Consider the following 14233-nt stretch of genomic DNA (forward strand, 5'->3'; position numbering starts at 1 on the left):
AACTTGGGGGGTGGGGCTGGGGGAGAGGAGGCGGGGCGAGCCCGATTGGCCTTCGCGCGCCACGTGTCCTGCGGGGGAGCAGCCGCCCGCTGTCCTCCGGGCCCGCCCCGCGCTGCTGCTCCTGCTCGGCTAACGGGCTCCCACCCTGCGAGCGCCGCGTCGCGTCCGCGCGTCCGTCTCCCAGTCCGCTACAGGAAGCCTCCGCCGCGCGGTGAGTGGGTTGAGGCAGGAGAGGGGATCGCTTCGAGGGATTCCCCTTCCTGGGGGCTGCAGGGACGCGGGGACGAGCAATAAACGCCCAGTCATTGCTGACTTGTGCCTCCCGCGAGGCTCCTGGGAGGGGTGCGGGCAGGTGGAGGGCGCGGGCAGGTGGGGAGCGGCGGGGGGGCGGGAACGCGAGGGCGCGGTAACCCGGGAGGGTCGCGGGCTGAACGTGCCGGGGGGAACGCAGTGGAGCAAATCTAGAGCCGCGAGCGTAGAAGCAGAGGCGAAGGCGCTCTGGCTGGGGGAGGGGAGAGCAGGAGGGGAAAGGAGGGGAGGAGAGGGGCGGGCGGACCGACCTGCAGCGGGTGTGGTCCGGGGGCTGGGGGCAACCCGGCAGACGCAGAGCCGGGTGCTGGCCGCGCTTTGAGAGGGGGCGGGGGCTGGAGAGACTTAGAAGATCTAGGGTTGGGGACAGCTGGACGGGGGTCTAAGAACCCGCAGGGAAGGGTGTGGCTGAGGCCAAACGGAGACTGAGGCTGCAGGAAGAGTCATATCGTCCAGCCGCTGGTGCAGCGGTTTGTGGGTGTTGTTGGAAAGAAGGCTCTGTGTGCAGACCGATGGGGGGGACTGGCTTGTTCACACCCCAGGGACCCTCCCTTCCCCTTTGGATCACCAGTGGCCTAAAGGAGACTTGGAGCCGGGCTCTAAGGACGGAGGCCCCACCCTTCTTTCTGCTCTCCGGAAGCCCATTTTAGGCCTAACCAAAGCTCTTGGGGCTTCAGATAACTCCCAAAATACCCGCATGGGACTGAAATACCCTGAATCCAATCCCAGCTTCACCATCAACTTTCAGTGTGACCTTGAATCCGTAGCTTTCCCTCTCTGAGCCTCAAGTTCCTATTCCAACTCCAGAGCTGATAAACTCAGACCCTCTTGATGGAAATGATGGCTATTGTTAAAATTGATTTATTTGTCAGCTGCAAGGAATGATTGCAAGTTTGGGAAGTCTTGATTACAGGCTTGGGAAGCCTGGGCGACGCTTGTAAGCCCTGTAAGGGGAAGGGGTGGGGGTGGGGGCTTTTGCTAAGAGAATCCAGCCTTTGCTTCCTCCCTCCCCTTCCTTTTCTCTAAACCCCCTTGGGTCTTCCTGACAATTCCAAATTTGGCCATATGGCTCCCGGGTTGGTGAAAGGACTCTGGTTTCCTCCTTCTGCTCTTTTCCCTCACTTCCCCCACCCCACCCAAAGCACACCTTAAATTGCTAGCCCACTGACCCAGGAGGGATATCCTGTCCTGCTTGGCCCTTCCGGGTGAATGATCCATCCAGCTGCAGCTCCCGCAGACCTTGCCCTTCCAGCTGGCAGGCCTGTGCCATGCAGAGCGCACTGGCCTGGGAGTCATGGAAAGCAGGGTTACAGTTCCAGGTGCTGGAGGGGTCCTTGGGCAAGGCCCTTCCCTCTCTGGGGCTTAGTTAACCATCCGTAGCAAAGGCTGCTCAACTGGCTGTCACTTCCAGCGCTGGTGTTCTAGGATTCAACTGTTCTAAGGACTTAGGATTCTGGGAGTTGGGTGGGGCCAGGGAGGGAGGCACAGGCCTGCATCCCCCTCTGCAGCTGTGACAGTCACTCATCCATCTTTCCTTGCCTTCCACCCTTTGTTCCCAAGGCACTGGCTGCTCAGATTCAGAAAATATTTGCGGTTTCTGAGTAAGGGCCATAGCTCTTGCTGGGGCAGAATGTGGACACCAGTGTGCAAAGGAGGGGGGCTGTCCTTTGGAAGTGCGGAACCTTGCCTATTGGAGCTGACCCCTGGGACGGGGCGGGGGAGTTCTGCAGTGTTGGGAAGCTGCCAGCCTCTGGAGCATCTGCAGTGCAGCACCCAGCAGGAGCCTTGGGCCACCAGGCTCCAGCCTCGGCCCCAGCCTCTGAGTAGCTGGGGCCCTGGGCACATCTACCCTTCTGGGTGTTAGTTCCTTCCTCTGTAGAGGGGTAAGAGATGTGTCCAGGGCATCCAGCTGGTAGAATGGGTACAGGCTGCATGACTCCTCATGTTGTATTATTCTAGGATTTTCTGGGGAGGCCCAGTGGTATCACTTAGCCTCACCCCACCCAGCTTCTCCAAGATACTTCCTGGGTGGGGACAAAGTGCAGGATGTGGTCAGTACCCTGATTTCTGAGCATGCAAGTCCGGGTCTTGTCCTCACACCCGCCCTCCCTGCACCTCCACAACGGAGGAGACGGAGTCTTTGGGAGGGGGGACTGTTATGCTTATAAACTTCTTGGCTAGGCATCCAGCCACTGCATTTCCTTTCCTCCTGGGATTGAGAAGCTCCCACAGAGACTGGCTAGGGAGAAATGACTGTCTTTGGGTTCTTTGAGCTTCAGATTGCCCTCCTGTAAAATGAGGAGGAGGTTGATACCCTCCTGAGATTATAAGACAGCAGCTGTGAGAGCGCCTTGTAAACTGCAGAGTGCTGTGCCCAGAGAAGCAAGTGCTACCGTTGTCATCTCAGAAGGGTGTGGTGCTTGAGAAGTCAGGTGACCTGAGCCTCAGGTTCCTCATCTGTTAAACGGGTGTCCTGGTGCTTCTGAAATAATAATAAAATCGTAACCTGCGTTGTTTATTGAACCCTTCCAACTTGTCAGGCTCTGGCCGAAGCCTTGATATATTACATGCTGTTACCATGCCTATTTTGCAGACGTGGGAAGTCAGCCCTCAGAAGTTTAGGGAAGAAATAATACTAATGGCTAACGTTGTGTTTCCTGTGTGTCAGGGCCACTTCGAGGCTCTAGATGTGTCTTCTTTCTGTCCTCGCCAGCACTCTCTGAGCTGGGCACTCTTTTTATCCTGTTTTGCATACGAGGCTAAGTACTTGCCCAAGGCCAAACAGCTCCCAAAGTGCAGATCAGGCTTCACTGTCAGGCAATGGGGCTCCAGCGTCTGTCCCATTAGACACTACACATTGCTGTCTCTCACAAAAGTGACCTGAACTGGGGTTCAAACCCAGGCCCATCCAATTCTAAACCTGGGGCAGCCCGAGGATCTCCTGGGGACTTGTCCAACCCTGAGATCAAGGGTTCTGGGTCAGGAGAGGGAGAGACACTGCTCTCTAAGAAACCCGAGTGCCTCCAGCTGGGGGGGTGTGCCCAGGCACAAGGCCAGGAATGGCATTTCCCCTGGCTTCATCAAAGGCTTGCTCCCCGAGGACTGTGGGGCTGATTCTGGTGTCTTCCTGCAGACTGGGGGAGGAGCCATCAGGAAAAGGGAAAGGGAAGGATATCGATTTTATAGGCCAGGGGCCTCTGGAGTTGGGTGCACACATCCTGGGGGGCGCGAAGATGATTTTCTGGGGTACAGGAAGAGACAGGCCTCTTCTTACATATGCCTTTAATCTCATGCTTACAAAATATATTTTTATCGTGATGAATGCTCAATTTTTTGTTGTTGTTGTTTGTTACTGGTGGTATATGAGATCAAAACAATTGCGGATTACTGCACTAGATTGCCAGCTTTGTGTGGGTGGGAGATTCATCGGTCTCAGTTTTTATTCTACCCCCATCTCTAGCCAATGGACAAGCTCAGTAAATATTTTTTGAAAAATGAGCCCCTGTTAGCACTCTGGACTTTGAAAAATGAGCCCCTGCTTCATCACTAGTTTTCTTAGTGACATTGGGCAAATTATACTTAACCCCTCAAGTTATTTCCTCTCCTGGCTATATAATGAGGAATTAAGCACAGTTTGAAAACCACTAGCCTGGATGTCCTCTTATTGTATGATTTTTTTACCCCCAACGGGGTCACTAAGAAAATATTAAAACAGCTCAATGTATTTCACCCAACAATCCTTATGAGTCATACCCTATGCTAAGGGGTACAGCAAAGAAGCAGGAACAGTCATTTTAAGAAACAGTAAAATCATGGTTCAAAAGATATAAAAATGATCATATGCCAAGATTTTATTCTACTAACTTACTAATGACTGGAAAGGCAGATGTTAAAACCAGCTTGAAAGAGAATCAGTAGACACTTTTTTTAAAAGGAATTTTCAAATGGAGGCAAACTGGTTTTTCCGGCAGAAGGAGAGGGGAATTAATTGGACCTTTATCAGATAGAATACTATGAGGGTGTCTATAAGAATTATTTTATATTACCACCATTTACCTACAAATTACTGAGCTGTAAAATAACTCAAAGACAGACTGGAATCAGATAACCCGGAGGGTTTGAGGTAGATTTTTTTCCTAGAATACCTTGGAGGAAAGCAACCTCCCTCTATTTGAGGAGTGGTAAATCCAAATGGTTGACCCAAGCCAGTCTAATATAGGTGATTTCTCAGTACTATGGGGGGTTCAGAGGCAAGAGAAATCCCTCCTGGCTTCCTGGAAGAGTTGGAAGAATCACTTAGAAAAGTTTTTAAAAATTACCAAAGCCTACGCCTCACCCCAGAAACCAGTGAGTCAGAATCTCTGGGCATTGACCTTACGCTTTGGTAAATTGGAAAAACTCCCCAGGTGGCATTAATGAAGCCAGAATTGAAAAGCACTGGTTTTGATGCTAGAAGGCTGGATAGAAAATGCTGGTAGGAGGGGTTGTGTGGGCTTAGTGGGGAAGGAGTGTGGTGGTGGGTGAAGGAGAGAGGGGGGAAGACAAATCAGGAAGGATGTCGTGAGCCTTGGATGCTGAGCTAAGACGGCCTGCAAGTGGGCAAGGAGTGACCTGGCCCAAGTTAGAGTCCCCAGGCCTTAGGGGCACAGAGGTCTGGCTGAGTGTTTGTGTGACCTTCCAAGTTATTTTTTTTTAATATTTTTAATGTTTATTTATTTTTGAGAGACAGAGAGAGACAGCATGAGTGGGAGAGGGCAGAGAGAGAGAGAGGGAGACCCAGAATGTGAAGCAGGCTCCAGGCTCTGAGCTGTCAGCCCAGAGCCCAACACAGGGCTCGAACTCATAGACCGCGAGATCATGACCTGAGCCGAAGTCAGAGGCTCAACTGACTGAGCCACCCAGGCGCCCCCCAAGTTATTTTTTGATTATTCTCACATTTACTTCCCCACACACACCTGGTTTTACCCCCTATGCTCAGCATTGCCACCCTCCCTGAAAGCGCTCTGTCTTCCTCCAAAGTAGGCAAGACACCTTTGGAGAACAGAAATGCTTTTTTCTTACGCTGGTGTTTCTGTTCAGTCTGACATCTCCTGTCCCCTCTATCTGCTTCATTCCCTTGAAGTCCAGACTCCTGATTGTGCACCTCTATCAGCCTGAACCCCTAACATGCATCTTATAACTGTATATATTTGGCACAAATGCAACAGAAAAGGACAAGGTAAAAAAAAATTGAGAAAGTTGTAATGTTTTTGTCCTGCACCCCAATGGCTTGTAGTGTACCCCACTTTGGAGACCACTGCTCTGCAACGGTGACCTTGATAACAGAAGCCACCACTTACTACACATTTAATGTGTTCCTGGCCATGCTGAGTATTTTACCCACCTTAGTTTATAGAATTTTCACCAAAAACCTTAGGATATTAGCATTTCCCAGATGCAGAAACTGAGTCAGAGAGAAATGACAGAACTTGCCCTAGGTCATGAGCTAGGAATTTTCTGGAATGTCTGGGGTTTTTTTCCCTTTATAAATGTTCGTTTATTTATTTATTTATTTTTTTAATGTTTATTTTTGAGAGAAAGAGGCAAAGTGTGAGCCAGAGAGGAGCAGAGAGAGAGAGAAGGAGACGTAGAAACCAAAGCAGGCTCCAGGCTCTGAGCAGTCAGCACAGAGCCCAACACGGGGTTTGCACTCACGAACCCGTGACCTGAGCCGAAGTGAGACGCTTAGCCGACTGAGCCACCCAGGTGCCCCTGATGTGTCTGGATTTGAACTCAGGCCATGCCTGCAAAGCCTGCATTCTTGATTACGATGCCACTCTGCTTCCACTGTAAATGTTTGGTTTTATCATAATAAAAGCTACCATTTATTGAGACTTTATTCTGTAATAGGCACTGTGCTTAGGGCTCTTCATCTGCTATTTCATTTATTTACCAGTACTTGGAGATAAGTTTTATGTGCATTCTGCAGATATGGAAATTGAGATTCAGTTAAGGTAGTTTACCTAAATCACACACTGGGGGTGGAGCTGTGACTCCCAGCGAGGTCCTACCTGAAAGCCCACACCTCTTGCATGATTTGGCAAGACCCTTCCCCTGTCCAGCTTGTGGTTTCCCAGGTCTTGCACTTGGGCAGTGGTAAGCCATAAGTCCTGCCAGCTCTGGTGTGTTCTCTACCCTAGAGCATTCCTCCTGGAATCAGTCTGGAGCTCCCAAAGGGGAAGGAAGGAAACTTGATTGCTTGCAGGCTAAAGGACGAAGGCAGGGGGATAGCCAGAGTAGCAAAAAGCCACTGGGAGACTCTAGATTGGCAAAGGAAACTTGATTGCTTGCAGGCTAAAGGACTAAGGCAGGGGGGTAGCCAGAGTAGCAAAAAGCCACTGGGAGACTCTACCCTTGAATAGATTTTAAAAAAAAAATTGGGGGGATACCTGGGTGGCTCAGTCGGTTAAGTGTCCGACTTTGGCTCAGGTCATGATCTCACGGTCTATGAGCTCAAGCCCAGCATCGGCCTCTGTGCTCACAGACCAGAGCCTGGAGCCTGCTTCAGATTCTGTCTTTCTCTCTCTGCCCCTCCCCAGCTTGTGCTCTGTGTCTCTCAATAATTATTTAATTATTAAATAATAACGAATAATATTTATTATTTATAATAAATATTTATATATTAATTATTAAATTAATTATTATTAAATTATTTGGATTAATAATTTAATTTGGATTAATTATTTGGATAATTAATTTGGATTAATTATTTGGATAATAAAATTATTTGGATAATAATTATTAAATCAATTATTAAAATAATTATTATTAATAATAATTATAATTAATTATTTATAATAATATTTATTATTAATTAATAAATATTAATATTTATTATTAATATACATTTAATAAATATATATTATATAATCACATAATTATCAGATAATATTTAATAATTAAATAATAATTAAAATAATTATTTTTTGAGAGAGAGAGAGGCATGCACCCACATAGCAGGGGAGGGGCAGAGAGAGGGAGGGAGAGAATCCCAAGCAAGCTCTGCAGTCAGCACAGAGCCTGACACAGGGCTCAACCTCACAAACTGTGAGATCACGACCTGAGCTGCAATCAAAAGTCAGATGTTTAACCGACTGAGCCACCCAGGTGCCCACCCCCTGCCCCCCACCCTTGAATGGATTTCTGGAATGATCAGTCATCATGAGCCCTGTTGCATATCCAGGTCAGAAGAGGTTCAGGGTTCCTGGGAGGAGAGAAGCACAGGTCTAGAATGGCCATACCTGCCAGTCTTGTGAAGCTATTTTAACCAGGATGATAAGACTAGCATACTGGGTAGGGGGGAGGCTTAGGGATAGAGAAGAATCCTGTGACCTGGGAGAGAACCCCCTGAGACTAATATTCTAGATTTTGCTATGAAAATTCATGGTTGAAATCTATAAAAGCCTCTCTCATCCACTCTGGATTTTCCCAAAGAGAGAGTGATATTATCCCCATTTTACAGATGAAGAAACTGAGGTCCAGAACGGGAACCTGGCTTGTCTGAGGTTACAGACAGATTGAGAATCAGACCTAGGTCTTTTTCTTGGGCCTCTCCTAATATCCCATTGCAGCCAGGGTCCACAGTGGTGTAAGGGCTTATGACCTGGGGCTTGGAGACACAGATATTGGCCATTGTCTGGGCCTTGGCAAGTTACTAACCCTCCCTGAAATGCCTTTACCTCATCTAGAAAATGAGGGGCCTGAAGTAGTGGATGGTTAAGAGCCCTCTGGGATTCTGAAATATTGTATATAACACATTCATTCAACCAATTTGAGAGGTACAGTCTGGGTTGCTCTGGGAGGGGTCGGAGACCCTCGTAAAGCCAAGGTAGATGGCGCCTCTGATTAGCACCAGGGCTTCCCTAAGCCCACAGAGGAGGGGCTGTTGGAGATTCAAACCCCTCCCCACCCCACAAATGGCCGTCTCAACCTCTAGTTCTGGAAGAAGTTTGCTTTTTGTGTAGACACAAGACGTGCACTCACATGAAGCACACACAGACTGCTCTCTGAGCTGAGGATATTTTCCCAAAGACTTGGAGGCCCTTCCTCTAAGCCGTCTCTCCTTGGAAAGGGCTCTCGTCCAGATGGGCCTGGGCTACAGCCAGCAGCTGAAGTTTCCAGCAACAAGGCCAAAGGAAAATGCTTCCAGACTGGAGGTGCAGGTGACAGGCCTTAGCCCTGCCTGCCTCAGCTGACTTCCCAGGCCTCTTTCTGTCCATTTCTATGCTGGCCTTGGGGATCCCTCACCCCCTGCCCACACCATGCCCCAGGCCTGGGAAACCCCTGAGGTGGCTCCCCCGCCAGGCCCTGGGGTAGACTTGGGCCCCCCTCCCCTGGGCGGGGGGGGGGGAGTTTCCATTTCCTGGTGAGAGTTGCATGTTTGTACAGAGGGGCCCCTGGTTGTCAGGGAAACAGCAGGGTTTCCTCAAGCCCTGCTGGGGTTGTAGACAGATCTCTGTCCTCTGCTGTTCACTCCCAGTCCCTCCTCCTGTCTGTCTGCTGACTGCAGTGTGGGGGACTCATGATCAGTCACTGGGGACACAGGCAAACACGACAAAGCCCCGTCAGAACTTCGCACCAGTGCAGTGAGTACCTGGCCTCCTGTGCTCTGCCCTTGACTTCAATTAAAATGTCTCCTCCTCCAACAGTCCTGCAAGGGAGCAAAGGGAGAGCCCCAGTTTTGTACTTGAGATGACCTTGAACTCAGAGATGAGCAGTATGCTGAAGGGCACGTAGCTAATAAAGTGGCAATCCAGTTCTGTCCACCTGACTCCAAAACCTGTGTTCTCTCTACCGTGTCACACTGTCTCTAGTGCCCCAAGATGAGAGCAGGATTATGGACTGAGGTCAAGGGCTGACTTCCCCTAAGTTTTTGTTGTTGTTGTTTTTTGGGTTTTTCTTTTCTTTTGGTGGTGGTGGGCTACACGGAGAACGGGAAAGCACTGAGCTAAAATGCCACCCTGGTTTCCGCTCTTCTAGTTCTGCTCCTTGTAGGAGCTGATCGAGGTTATTATTCTTACTTTTAAAAAGTAACACACGGGGGCGCCTGGGTGGCTCAGTCGGTTGAGCATCCGACTTCAGCTCGGGTCATGATCTCATGGTTCAGGAGTTCGAGCCCCGCGTCGGGCTCTGTGCTGACAGCTCAGAGCCTGGAGCCTGCTTCGGATTCTTTGACTCCCTCTCTCTCTCTGCCCTTCCCCTGCTCACCCTCTGTCTCTTTCTCAAAAATAAATAACTATAAAAAAAAAATCTTCAAAAGTAATACACAGACATGGTTTAAAAAGACCCAATCGTACGGTCCTGACTGAAACGGAACAGACCGGCCCTTCCTTCTCCTCTTGTCCCCGGAAAATTGCTTCACTTCCATCCCTGCCTTCCTGCTGAGAGTGCCCATTAGCCTGCCCCGCCCCTGTGCTTCCCATTTCCAAACCAGTTACAGCCCCTTTTTCATTTCTTTTTTAGGTAAGACATTTTTGTTCCTTATTTCTTCACTCTAGATGCTGTCTCCTACACCCTCTTTGATCAGATCATGTGTCCCATTTGTCCTATCAGCGAAAAGTCCTCAGTGCTGGTCCCCTGCCTCCACTCCCTGCTGCCACATTAGCCACAGTGGGTCCATTGACCCCACTGCCCCCAGGGATCGGCATGGTTCTTGCAATCCTCTGATCACTCAGCCTAGGCTTGTACCCCATGTGACTCTCTCCTGACCAAGTATTATCTTTTCTTCTTACTTTTTGCCATATGCATGTTCTTCTTCCCCATTATGGAGTAAGCCACAGAAAAGCAGGGCTTTAAAAATCTCTTTTACAGATTGCTGTGTCATCAGTGCCTAGAGCAGTGCCTAATCAGAGTAGACGCTAAAGAAATGCTCACTGACTTCCACAGGAACAACAGCCCTTCAGATATTTGCAACAGGTGGCCCAGAGCCCTTTGAGCACTCTCATCTGTAGAACGTTAAGCCCTGGCCTCTGGAACCATTCTTGGTGACTTAGACATAGAACATGCGTGGTGCAGATAGCATGGACTCTGGAGTCTGGACTTTGTTGCATTCATCTTTAAGCTGTGTGACTTTGGGTAAATGGTGCAACCTCCCTGACTCCCCCCATCCTCCATTTCTTCCCCTGTGGAAAGGGAGAATCTGGTGCTGGGAAGGATCGCTGTGAGGGTTAAGTGGGATACCTGGGCAAGTGCCCTGCACCGCCTGGGGGAGTCGTGCGGGTCAGTGGTCGCTCCCAGTCTCCTTCTGGGTTCCAAGCCTCTTTCCCATCCTGGTGTGAGTATCTGGACACAGGCTAGTCTGTTCATTGTCTTCTGAAAAAGGCATCTGGCCTTGAAGCAGGTCAGGGGGTAATTTAACCAAAAGGGCTGGACGCAGCTGGAAAACAGTAGGGGGAGCCTGCCTTCCCTTGGGAGGAAAGATGGGTGAGGAAATTGGGGGAAAGAATGGAGGGGACCAGATCTCACGGGTCTCTTTCTTCTCCACAGTGTTATCTGCTGCAGAACCTGATACCATGGCCAAACCAGCACAGGTAAGGAGCCTTTCCCCTCCTGAAGCCTATGGTCTGCCTTTCCTGGGCTTCTAGAGTCACGAGGCCCACTCTGCAGATCCTGGGTACCCTCATCTAGAAAGGAGCAGGGGAGGTTCTCAGGCTTTGCTTGCTCCTGTTACAAATCACATCCTTTTTAGTTGCAAGTGACCAATGACAGCATATAACATCCTAATCAGATGTATATTGGCTTATATGACTGAAAAGCCCAGGGCTTCAGGTTGGGCTGGTTCCAGGGACCCAAATGATATTGTCAGGATTCTGCCTCTGTGAACTAGGGTTCCTCTGCATGGCGTCATTCTTGGGCGGCTCTTCCCTGATTTGGTGCTCTAGACACCAGCTGTCCTAGGCTTCCATTCTGCTTCCTGGGCAGCCTGGAGGAAACAGCCTAATTTATTCCCAGTGATTCCATGAAAAGTCCTAGGTTTGGCTCTCATTGGCTGGGCCAATGGTAACTTGGATTCAGATGGTAGAGTTGGTCCTACCTGAACTACATGGCTTAAGTGGTTCCCCAGGGAGATGGCTACCGGGTAGGCAAAAGCACTAGAGGGTTCTCTCTGCTCTGGAGATGGAAGTGTCCCTTGTCACGTGCACCTGGGATATCCTGGCTTGGGAGACCCCAATCTCTCATGCTGCGTGACCACTTTGCTGGGCAGTAGAAGCTAAGGCGTGGTGGAGCTTTTACTCCTGGGCGTGGCCAGGATTGGGTTCCATCCTTGGGCAGAGCTACATGTCATTCTGTGCCACGGTTCACCTGAGAGTGACCCTTGTTGGCTAGCCTTAGAGAAGGAGATAGGGCCACTGCAATGATGATGACCAGGAAGGGAGAATAAAACCAAGGGGGCACCTGGGGCACCTGGGTGGCTCAACAGGTTAAGCATCTGACTCTTGATTTTGGCTCAGGTCATGATCTCACAGTTTGTGAGTTCGAGCCCTGTGTCCAGCTCTGCACTGACAGTGCGGAGCCTGCTTGGGATGCTCTCTCTCCCTCTCTCTCTGCCCCTGCCCCACTCAAACACACACGTAGGCGCTCTCTCTCAAAACAAATAAACGAAAACATTTAAAAAAACACCCACAGGGGACACCTGACTTGGCCCCTTTTGCTCCTCACTTCAGTCACAGAGCTACTGGCCATAGACCTAATACAGGAGCTGTGTGATCTTGGGGGAGTTCTGACTCTCTCTGGGCCTCCCAGCGAACAAGGGCCTTAAGGGTACCTATTCTTAAGGATATCTTCACAATCTTTGAAGAGCACAGTGTATCATGTGATATAGGAGCCATACTCAAAAAAGTCCTAGCTGCGACCTTCCTATCAGCCTCTGAGGAGTGCACTTGCACAAGTGGTCTCTCTGACCAGGAAGAGAAAGTGTTAGTGGTTATGGGCAGAGGTCCAAGGCATAACTTGCTGTTCCCCATTTCCCATATGTAGTCATGCTGGAGCTGTTGCTTGGGAGGCATTCAAACTGCAGGGTTCTGCATGACCCAAGTGGACTGCGCAGATCCTGGGAGGTCAGAGGGGCCAGGACCTAGGGCACGGAACTTTGGAATCCTGTTCCAGTGCTACCAGGCCACGCTTCTGCCTGGCTGACCTGTGGTTTCTTGTTGCCACGGACCAGGGGGGCAGTAGACAGTCTGCAAACAAGAGTCAATGGGTGGCAAGGCCTTAGAGGTCCCTCATCCCGTGAGATGAGCTGTTATCCCCCATTCATGGCACGCATGCTCTAGTGGAGGCATAAAGGAGCTCTGTGGGCACGCAGGTTGGGGAAACTGGGAAAGGTGCCTGGAGAGAGCTACTGGGTAGGAGCAAGGGGGCTGATGTGCTCCAGAGGGAGGGGACAGTGGAACAGAAGGCCAGAGAGAAGTTGATGTAGGGTGTGCAGAGCAGCAACAGTAATTTGGCACGCTTGGGGTGCAAGGGTTTGGGGAGGGAGAAGGTTGCCGAAGACCGTACCAGAAGGTCTGAGAAACCCTGCGCACACGTGCACAGAACCAGCCGCTCACTCTTTTATCTGGTCCAGATCACCCCCAGTGTTAATTGTGCTATTCTCCCAGTGTTTCCTTCTAGAAGTGGTGAACTTGAGGCCCAAAGATGTGAAGAAATAGCGTGGTGTCAGAAAGGCCCCGGATGCATGGCTCTGTGGCATCCATTTCACAGGGATGTTCTGGGTTTGAACTCGATGATGGGGGGTGAGAACACTGAGGGCGGGGCAAAAGGGGCAGGTGCCGGTACCTGGAACTCTAGCAGCTGCAGAGATGAGGCCTGGCTCAGGTCTGGTCAAGGCTGCTCTGAGGTGGAGTCCTGGCCGGGCAGCCATCTCTCCGGGTGACATCAGCTCTGCTCCCGAGAGGCCTCAGGCTCCTACTCTAGCAGCAGTTGGGGTGGGTCCCGAGACCTCAGAGCCCCAGGGTCCAGGCTGCTCACCAGCTGGCATCAGGACCTGCTGAATATTTCAGGGTGGAAAGTCCCTTCTCTGTTCTCCCCTCCCCTTGGCCATGGGTGCTGGAGGCCAGGAACCTGTCTGCACGAAGAGTGACAGACCATCTGGGTGAGGTGGAGAAGAGGGGACAGGTACACAGATGGCACCTAGAGATGCAGAATTCTTCAGGTTGGCGTGAGGATGACCAATGGTGGGAAACCAGGCCTGGGTGATTTGAAGGACTGTCTCCTGCTTCTAAATGTGACCAGTGCTAGGGCCCCCCATCATGTCCCCCTCTTCTAGTGGCTGTGATCCTGAGGGACCCTCCTGGGATAACTAAACTGGCCGCTGTCCCCTGGAAGAGTTTATTTCCTTGTGCAAAGACATACATGGGAAACTGGCCTTGCTCCTCACCAAGCCTGTCTTGAAGGGAACATTTTTTTTTTTAAACGTTTATTTATTTTTGAGACAGAGACAGAGCATGAACAGGGGAGGGTCAGAGAGAAGGAGACACAGAATCTGAAACAGGCTCCAGGCTCTGAGCTGTCAGCACAGAGCCCGACGCGGGGCTTGAACTCACGGACCGTAAGATCATGACCTGAGCCGAAGTCGGACACTTAACCGACCAAGCCACCCAGGCGCCCCTTGAAGGGAACATTTTGATCGAGCTTCCTGTCCGTCATTAGATGTCCCTTCCCCCAAGACATCCCTTCCCCCATGATGGCAGTGCCTCATCTTTCGTTTGCAGCCCTGTCCTCAACACCGCGCAGGGTAGAGGTGCAGGGACAGCAACAGGGGAGAGGGTCCTCGGCTTGCTGCCGCGACCCGTGCCCTCCCACCTTCTCCTCTTCTCCTTCTTCCTGGCACCTTGGAGTCCCATGGTCTTGGTGACTTTGGGCGTCTGCACTGAGCGCTGAAGAA

At 50.7% G+C, this 14233-nt stretch overlaps 1 protein-coding gene across 3 annotated transcripts in view; it reads left to right on the forward strand.

Annotated features, from left to right (window-relative positions):
- The first annotated feature begins 61 nt into the window (after positions 1 to 61).
- Positions 62 to 14233, forward strand: part of ANXA6 (annexin A6) — a 49299-nt gene continuing 35127 nt past the window's right edge. Inside the window, exons 1-2 of one of the 3 annotated variants that reach the window (XM_045436915.1) lie at positions 62 to 211; positions 10834 to 10877. In XM_045436915.1, the coding sequence (XP_045292871.1) occupies positions 10860 to 10877 (18 nt within the window). In that variant the 5' untranslated portion in view covers positions 62 to 211; positions 10834 to 10859. The remainder of the gene's footprint in view (positions 212 to 10833; positions 10878 to 14233) is intronic. The other 2 variants (XM_045436926.1, XM_045436937.1) reach the window with 2 other exon arrangements.

The sequence above is a fragment of the Leopardus geoffroyi genome, chromosome A1 (assembly GCF_018350155.1).
Source record: "Leopardus geoffroyi isolate Oge1 chromosome A1, O.geoffroyi_Oge1_pat1.0, whole genome shotgun sequence".
NCBI lineage: Eukaryota > Metazoa > Chordata > Mammalia > Carnivora > Felidae > Leopardus > Leopardus geoffroyi.